Source organism: Cavia porcellus, unplaced genomic scaffold, assembly GCF_034190915.1.
Source record: "Cavia porcellus strain 051 isolate PalLab524CR breed Dunkin Hartley unplaced genomic scaffold, mCavPor4.1 scaffold_7, whole genome shotgun sequence".
NCBI classification, from domain to species: Eukaryota; Metazoa; Chordata; class Mammalia; order Rodentia; family Caviidae; genus Cavia; species Cavia porcellus.
Window position 1 is genome coordinate 16,909,024 of NW_026947490.1, and position 9,435 is coordinate 16,918,458.

Consider the following 9,435-nt stretch of genomic DNA (forward strand, 5'->3'; position numbering starts at 1 on the left):
TGAACCCAGCACCTCATACATACTTGCTAAGCATGCTACTAAGCCAAACCCCTACCCCTAGTCCCTCTTAGAGGCATATATTCGTGATTCGATCACAAGAGATCCTTAGTTCTCTCTCTCTCTCTCTCTCTCTCTCTCTCCACCCCCTGTTCTGTCTCTCTCTAATTTTTTTGTTTTGAGACAGGGTCTTTTTTTGTAGTTGAGGCTGGCTTTGAACTCACTATGGAGCCTGGGCTGCCCTCAAACTTCTGACTAGCCTCCTGCCTCCGCCTCCTTAGTGGTGGGTGTAGATGTGCACCTAGTCACTGGTGTTGCATTGAGGATAACCCCGGCTTCTGAAACTTTTTTTTTTTTTTCGTTTTTATCGGTACCAGGGATCAAACTCACGACTGCCTGCTTGCAAGGCAGGCGCTTATGCCGCTGAGCTAAATCCCCAGCCCCTTCTGAAACTTTCTTAACCTCCTCTGTCTGGCCTTCCACATCTCAGCCTTGGTCTCTCTGCTGTTTCCCAAATCCCAGCCCGGACCACCCTGGACTGTCACTCTACTTCCTTATTAGATTGGGAGCTCCATGAGGGCAGACTCAGTCAAGTCACCACTGTGTCTCCAAGATTAGCCAGAACAAAGTGGGTGCTGAATGAGGATGTGAACAGCTAAGGACCCCACTCAGTTCACGAGGGCACAGGGGACACTTGACAGTGATGTTTGCCTGTATTAGATGGTTGCAGGTCCCCTCTGGCGCTCATGATTTGGTAAACGGACGATAGCTAAACTTAAGAGTCCCTCCTTGCTGCTTACTTGCCTGGAAGCAGTAAGCAACCTTAACAACAGTACGTTCTCTTTAAGGGGTTGGTATGCAACTCTTCCAAGCAAGAGAAGAAGGGAGAGTTTGGATTCTCTGTAATTTAGGGATCTGCTTGACTCCTGAAGGAGAGAGGGAAGGGAAGGAGACCTCCCCCACCACCCATTCCACCTTGTTGGTCTCTTGGTTGTGGAAGCCCAGAGCTCCACCCTCTGCGCCCTGTGCTAACATACCTGGGTGTCTGGGCATGACTCAGTTTCCCAGAGGCAGGGCGTTCTCCACCCCCGACCCCGCTCCTCCCCCTTTTTCTCTTCCTCTTGGGGCGTCTGTGGCCGCGTCTCCAACTCCCGGAACTGAAACCCGGCTCGGGACGGCAGGGGCCACGTCAGCTGCAGCCCGGGGCTGTGCGGGCGCGGAGCGCCATGCGGCGGGGCGCGCTGCTGGCGATCGCGCTGGTCGCCTACGCCGCGTACTTGGCGCTGGGCGCGCTGCTTGTGGCGTGGCTGGAGCGGCCGCACGAGGCTAGGCTGCGGGCCGAGCTGGGGTCGCTGCGGGAGCAGCTGCTGCGGCGCAGCCCGTGCGTGGAGCCCCCGGTGCTGGATGCCTTCGTGGAGCGGGTTCTGGCGGCCGGGCGGCTGGCGCGCTCCGTGCTCGCCAACGCCTCGGGGGCCACCAACGTCTCGGACCCGGCCTGGGATTTCGCCTCGGCACTTTTCTTCGCCAGCACGCTGGTCACCACGGTGGGTACGTGAGCGCCACCCTGCCTTGGGCGGGCGAGGATGGGGATCCCCACCTTGGTCCTGTACTTTGGGACCCGAGGCTCTGATGAGTCTCCTTATCCCACTCCACTGTGCACCTAGGGTATCCTTAGGATACCTAGTGAGCGCTAGTGGTGGTCATTTGGGATCCTTCCAAGCCCTTCCTGCAAAGCAGAAAACACCAGTTCCCTCGGGATTGGGCTCCCCCTCATCAGGAATGCCTTACACCGAGCATCTTAATGCTCTCGAGGATCTGGGTCTCTCCAGTCCTCTCTGGGCGTTGGACAACGTTAGTGACCAGCCTTGGACCCTTTACCTAAGAGTCTGCCCTTCTGTCCAGGGGCTTCAGCCCTGTCAGGACGCCCAGCCTTTCCTTCCAAATGTCTTCTGACTCACTGGATATGGCTCTTCCAGAGCACTCCACCCCACATTCTCCTGATCCTGGCACACGAATAGGGACCCCCAGGTTTTTCAGGGTGCCACTACTAACGGTGTTTCTTCTAGGAGGGAACCCTGGACCAGGACCCAAGACCCCCCTCTGAAATTCTCACCCCCAAGGGGACCCCATCCATCTCCTAGGACTATTCCCCCCAGCCAGTTACCTTGACTCTGTCAGGGGACCACAACCTTCTTGATGGCTTCCCTGTAGGGCAGGGAACACTATCCCCTCTGCCTGGGACCACAGTTCAGCAGCCCCAGTAAGTGTTGGTGTGTGAAGGGGACTCACCTTGGTGGGAACCAGAGCACCCTACAGCAAAGACCATGGACTCCCAGCATGGACTTCCACCTCTTCTGTCCCCAAAACACCTCCAGCAAAAGCTCTGGCCCTTTACAAGCCAAGGACCTCTCAGGAAGGCATCTATACCCATGAACTGAGACTCTCACCCCTCTCTGAACCCTGACACTACTCAGTAAAAGCACTGACCTCCTATGTGGCCCCCAGAGCCTTCCAGGATGTCAAGGAAACAGCCCCCTCCCCATGTTAGCCCACGGACTTGGCTCTGTCCCTTGGGCTTCCCAAACAAGGGGTTCCTCTGGGGACTTGGGGCTCCTGCAGACATAGCTGGGGCCTCCCTGCACCCCTTCCACAGCCTCGGCTGGTTTGGGACCTGAAATTGTTTCCATCAACAACACTTCAGGCCCTCTGCATCTAGAACCCTTCCCAGCACCCACTCCAGACATAGCATACTGCTCCCTTGAAGCTCAGTCAGTCCCCCACCTTGTCACCTGCCTGAGGACTCCCCTCCCAATCCCATTTGTATCCCAGAAGACACTAACTGCCAGAAGACACTAACTCCCAGAAGACCTCCTTCCTTTGGGCCCAAGACTCAGGATCCATTACTCTCTCTCTCTCTGTCTTTGTCTGTCAACATAGTCTCACTATGCAGTCCAGGCTGGCCTTGAACTCATGGTGATCTTCCTGCCTCAGTCTCCTGAGTACTGGGATCACAGATGGGTGCCACCATCCCCAGTGGTCCTTGATTTAAAGTTGTGACTCCTAGCCAGGTGTTGTGGCATATGCCTGAAATCCCAGTACCTAGGAGGTTGAGGTAAGAGGATTGCCATGAGTTTGAGGTCAACAGCCTGGTTACATAGTAAGTTCAAGACCCAGCAAGATCTTGTCTAAAAAAAAAAAAAAGAAAGATTGTGACTCCTAAGCTTGACATGGTATTCTGGGAAGCTGAGGCAGGAGAACTGTAAGTTTGGGCAACTTAGCTACTTAGAGAAACACAGTCTCAAAATAAAATATAAAAGAAGGCCCTGGCTTCAATCCCCAGACTGCAAAAAATAAAAATGAAAAAGATCTTGAAATCCTAGGCCCCTTTCTCTGAGCTCCCATTTCAGTGAGGCTCTGGAATCCACACTACTTGCACCTCCCAGCCCTTGAGATCTCTGACCCTAGAAGTCCCGTCCTGTTCCACCCCACAGCCCTGGGAAACCCGGAGGTCAGGCTCTCTGCTCTGCAGCTGGTGCCAGCCCCAGCTGTCCTCTTTGGGACAGGGTTGAGGCTGGTCCCAAAGCCTGACTCCTCCTGCAGCCCCCTGCGCAGCTACAGGAGGTGGCTTTGCCACCTGCCCTTTGTTACCCATTTTGCCGAGCAGCAGAGTAAGGTCACAGGTGGTGGAGCTGGTGATCCTCCCAAATTGGCATGAGCTGGCCTCACCTGTGGCTTGCTGCATCCATGCTGCCAGGACCCGCCTGACCTGCTCCCCGACTTCCTTGGGTGGCAGGTGCCACCCTCTGCCTCCTTGCAGATCCCGGCTTCTAAGGAGTCAGCCCCAACAGAGGCTGACTGGTGGTCTGGCTCGATGGCTCCTCATCTGCAGACCACAGTGTCCTCCTTTTGTGAAATGGGCTAAGGACACTCCTCACTGTGTAGGAATAGTGAGGGCCTGACAGAAGACTCACCTCATTTGGGCTTTAACTGACTTTATCAGCACAACATACAAATGCAACTGACGCCCAGGGAAGTCGGAAAGTTAGCCAAAGGTCACACAGCTAGGACGGTGTAGAGTGGATTTGAATCAGGGCCATCAGGTCCCAGAGTCCAGTGCCTTTATTGGACACACAGGACTGAGCAAGGGCTCGCTGCCCAGGGCTCATGGAAGCCAATGCTGTCACTGACCTTTTGCAAAAAGAAAGCTTTCTGGGAGTCTGAGTGGCAGGGAGGCAGGGGAGTGCTCAGCTCTGTCTGCCTAATGGGCCATGGTGAAGGTGTCCAAGCAGCTCTGGGGAAGGGAAAATAGGAGTCACAGTTGAGTAGCTTTCACCTGACACAGGGGTTGAGGGGAACTCGGGCTAATTCTGGTCTTTCCTGCCATTGTTGTTTTGTTTTCGCTTTTTGAGAAGGGGTCTTGCTATGTACTTTGGGGTGGTCTTACACTCATTCTATAGTTGAAGCTTCCCTTGAACTCATGAGGACCATCCTGCCTCAGCCCCCTGTATACTGGGATTACTGGTGTGAGCCATCATGCCTGCCCTGCTCCTGCCACTGTGGACTGAATTCCTTGCTTCTAATCTGGGTTCTCTGACTCCTTTATTCTGGTTCTGCTCACTCAGTGGAATTTGTGGTTTTACTAGGAAGTCAAAGTCCCTTTAGGTTAGGCCTGAGGGTTCTGTGCCTCTGTCCTGAACAATAGCTTGCACAGTTTTTGAAAACAGGGAAGTCACTGTCATATGGCTTGGTTTCAACATTACTGGACCTGAAGAATAATGATTTGTCCCCCCCAAAAAAAAAGAAAAAAAAGGAAAGAAGGGTGATATGTGTGCTGTAGAACCCAACTGTTACACAGCAAGAGTCAGGGTAAGGGTACTGGACATAAGACTACTGAGCACAGGTCGGGTGGGATGGAGGGGACTCTTGTTTTTTTCTTTTTTTGGTACTGGGGAACAAACTAAGGGCCTTGGGCTTGCCAGGCAGGGGGACTGGGTTTTTTGTGTGTGTATGTGTGTTTTTTTGAGACAGGGTCTCACTGTGTAGTTTAGGCTGGCCTTGGGCTCACTTTGTAGCCCTGGCTGGTCTCGAACTTGCAAACAAGTCTCCTGCCTCAGCCTTCCAAGCGCTAGAATGACAGGTGTGTGCCACCATGCCTGGCTGGGACTCTGGTTTTTTTTTTTTTTTTTTTTTTTTTAATGGGACTCTGGTTTTTAAGCAGGAAAAAGCTTTAATTGAAAGTTAGGGGGTTAGCAGCATAAGTGCCTGCCTGGCAAGCAGGAGGTTGTGAGTTTGATCCCCAGTACCAAAACAAAGAAAAAGAAAAAAGAAAAAAAAAAAAAAAAAAAAGTAAGAGAGGGTCTGGGGATATGACTCAGCAGCACAGCACCTGCCTGGCAAATGTGAGGTCTTGAGTTAATTCCTGGGGACCCCCCCCCCCAATCAACAAAAGAAAGATAGAAAGTAAGAGAAAATGATCAAAAACTTTAGCTTGAGCAGTGGTCAAAGATTAGGCCAGTAACAGAGGAGAGTACGAAGGACAGGGAAGCACTGCCGCATGAGCATCTGGAGCACACGCTCTGATACTCCGAAGGGGATCAGACCGCCACCCTGCAGGGACAAGGCCAGCTTTAAGGACCAGCTGGTTGGGGTGATGTTTTCTGGCCTAGTTCCCTGGCTCTGAGGTCCTTGTGGTTGACGGTCGGGACTAGGAAAGGGCATCTCTGTTCTGGGTGATTGCAGCTGTGGGGCTCTGGTTTTCCTGGAATCCAGGTGATCACAGGTTTAGGACAATGGCTGGAGTGTCCCTACTTGAGTGTCCCCATAAAGCTCTTTATCTTGGTGAGGACAGGGTAGTGGTGGTGAAACTATGGCACACATGGTGCAGGGGTCTGTTTATAACATTGCAATCTCTAAAAGTTTTGTCATCACTTAGAATTCTTGGTCAATTTGGACTAACAAGATTCTTTTTGTTTGTGGTGGTGATGAAACCCAGGCCTCTCACATGGTATATAGAAGCTCTGCTCCACACCAGCCCAAATGATGCTTGCAGTACACAGGCCAGTAACAGAGATACCAAGAGTGGGATGATGAGTTTGATGGGAAAACAAGGATGGGGATTCTGAGGATTCCTGCTAAACTTGAACTTAGTTAGCTAGGTGTAGTGACACATGCCTGCAATCTCAGCATCCAGGGAGGCTGAGGTAGGAGAATTGCAAGTTTGAGCCCAACTTAGCAACTATGAGACCCTGACTCAAGATAGGAAATGAAAAATGGTCTGGAAGCTGGGTACAGTGGCACATACTTGTAATCTCTGTGCTCTGGATGCTGAAGCAAGAGGATTGCTCTGAGTTTGGGGCTTGAGCTACATAGTTCAAGACCAGCCTAAAACACACAGTGAGACCCTGCCTTAGGGAAAAAAAAAAAAAAAAAAAAAAAAAAGAACCATATAGCTCAGTGCAAAGGTGCTAGGTTCAGTCCTCCACAGAGACAGACAGACAGACAGACAGACAGACAGACAGACACACACACACACACACACACACACACACACACACACACACGGTGAGAACAGGGCTCAGAGGAGCCAAACTAGTTTGGCCGATGAGGCATCCCTGAAGTGTGGTGATGATAATCCATACTTACAGAGCCTCAGTGGTCACTGTCATCCTGGAGGAGCTGGGTGCACGGACTGTAGCCGGAGAAATGTTCACCACCCAAATGTCATTCAGAGCCCTCCCTGTCCTGAGTCCTCAGTTTGGTCCTAAGCCCAAGTCTTCTAAGACCTGGCCCTGGGGGTTGCTCCAGGCATCCTGGCAAGGGGCCTCTGACAGTGATGGTGAGGGAAGAAGCTAGTGTTACAGACATTGTTACTGGTTGGGGCAATGATCTGGCATTTATGAGGACTTGGGTTCCTTGTTTAGAAAAAAAAAAAAAGTAGCATTACAATTTGTTGTAACTCTTCACACTCTTGGTAGGTACAAAGCTGTGTCCCAGCCTGGTAGGTTCTGCTACATTTGAGGACAAGTTTGTTTATTTTGGTACTAGGGATCCAACCTAGTCCCATCCTTTTTTTCTTTTTTTATTCTGAGACAGGGTCTCCCTATGTAGTCCAGGCTGGCCTTGAACTGGAGATCCTCCTACCTCAGCTTCCTGAGTGCTGGGATTATAGGCTGCACCGGCATGGTTGGTGACTCCTATCATCACCATCTACCCAGAATTCTTTTCATCTTGCAAACCAGAAACTGTGGTCTTCAAACAAAGCTCCTCATTCCCCTTTCCTCTAGCTCCTGGCAACCGCAGTTCCCCTTTCTGCCTCTGAATCTGACTGCTTTACCTACCGTGCTGTAGTTATACAGCTTTTTGTTTTTGTGACTGGAGTTTTCACTGGGCACGTCCTCAGAGTTTACCTACATTGCACCATGTGTCACAGCTGCCTTCCGTTTTAAGGCTAAGAACAGACCTGTTGGATTGTATGTATTATGTTGTGCTTGTCCGTTAATCCATCAGTGGAAATTCGTGTTTCTTCTGTGTTTTAGCTGTTGTGAATAATGCTGCTATAAACGTGAACAGATTTGTCTTCCAGAGTTTACTTATGTAAAAAAAAAATGAGATCAGGCAGGGTGTGATGGCACATGCCTGTAGTGCTAGCATTTGGGAGGCTGAGGCAGGAAGACTGCTGAGAGTTCAAGGCCAGCCTGGGTTACATAGTGAGTTCAAGACCAGCTTGAACTGCAGAGTGAGACCCTGTCTCAAACAAAATAAAATTTAAAAAAATTACAGGCATGTACCACACACTGGACTGAAAACAGTAATGTAAGCAACAAGGAAGCACAGTGTTAAGTCTCAGATGTACCCAGGTTGCCCTTGGTTACAGAACAAGCCATGGCCTGTGGCGCAGGGCCTATGTCCTGGTGTAGCCACTGCACTCCCTCCCCCAGGGGACATGGGGTGAGTACTGGGAATGAAGTCAGGGCTGGGTTGGGGTGTCCACAGCCACCTAAGCAGAGGTGCTGAGTGGGCAGGAGGATTCCCAATTGCCCTGCAGGCTATGGCTACACCACGCCACTGACTGACGCAGGCAAGGGCTTCTCCATCGCCTTTGCACTCCTGGGTGTGCCAACCACCATGCTGCTGCTGACCGCCACTGCCCAGCACCTGGCGCTGCTGACGCACACACCCCTGTCTTGGCTGAGCTTCCACTGGGGCTGGGACCCCCGGCGGGCAGCCCGATGGCACCTGGTGGCTCTGCTGGCTGTTGTAATGACCACCTGCTTCCTGGTGCCAGCCATGGTGTTTGCATACCTGGAAGAGGCCTGGAGTTTCCTGGATGCTTTCTACTTCTGCTTCATCTCTCTGTCCACCATTGGCCTGGGAGACTACGTGCCTGGGGAGGCCCCGGGCCAGCCCTACCGGGCCCTCTACAAGGTGTTGGTCACAGGTGAGCTGGTGGTTGAGTGGGGTCTCTGGGGGCCCAGGCATTGTCTTATCCCAGGGGGGCATCTGCTGGGTTCCGAGAGTGACCCAGCCTCAGCCTGGAGACACTGTAGGACTGTACCCTTACCCCAGGGATCAGAGCCTACATGGACCCAGTGCCTCTCCGAATGTCCCCACAGTGTACCTTTTCCTGGGCCTGATCGCCATGATGCTGGTGCTACAGACCTTCCGCCACGTGTCGGACCTCCACGGTCTGACAGAGCTCATCTTGCTGCCCCGTCCATGCCCTGCCAGCCTCCAAGAGGAGGAGGATGACCAGGTGGAAATTCCGGACCCCCAACTGGACCTGCACCAACGGCTCTCTGCCAGCTCCCATAATGACTACGCCTCCATCCCCAGGTAGCTGGGCAGGTGCTGAGAGGTGGCAGGACCCAGGGATAGCTGACCAGACTCGAATGTCCACACCTGTCACCAACTGTCTATCTCTTCCTGTATTTTATAGTAACAGAGAGAACGGCAGGGATGGCCACTATCTGAGTCTCTGGGCACCAGGATGACCCTGTCCACTTCCCTCACACTCTAGCCCATGTGGCGCTCCATCATTCACACTGTTTGTGTTTTTGCCTCCTGCCGTCTCTGTCTCATCCCCTCACTCGTTCTGTTTCTCATTTGGCAACTGATCAACTACTGACTCTACCAGGCTCTGGGCCTCAACCTCATTCTGGCCCTAGGTTGGTCACCTTGTCTTGGTCAAGTGACTGTCCTTCTCTGAACCTTGATTTCCCTGGATGTCATATGGAAAGAAATTGGTCATTCCTCCAAAGAGCCTTCCTTTGTGCTGGCCCTATGCAAGACAGTGTTGGGGACATATAATGGTGGGAGTGTCCCTGGGCTCTCCTTTCACGGGGCCTACAGACCAGTGCAATAGATAGACCTGTCCTCTGTGACAGCCCCAAGGAAGTGGGACTTTAGTGGAGGTACCAGAGAGATCCGGTGCCATGGAGA

The 9,435-nt window shown here is 52.3% G+C and overlaps 1 protein-coding gene across 1 annotated transcript; it reads left to right on the forward strand.

Moving 5' to 3' along the window:
• Window positions 1–1,223: 1,223 nt before the first annotated feature.
• Kcnk6 (potassium two pore domain channel subfamily K member 6) lies at window positions 1,224–8,833 on the forward strand. The gene is given in 3 exon segments (NM_001172763.1): window positions 1,224–1,545; window positions 8,042–8,434; window positions 8,610–8,833. Coding segments are annotated over 3 exon segments (939 nt in total).
• Window positions 8,834–9,435: the final 602 nt, after the last annotated feature.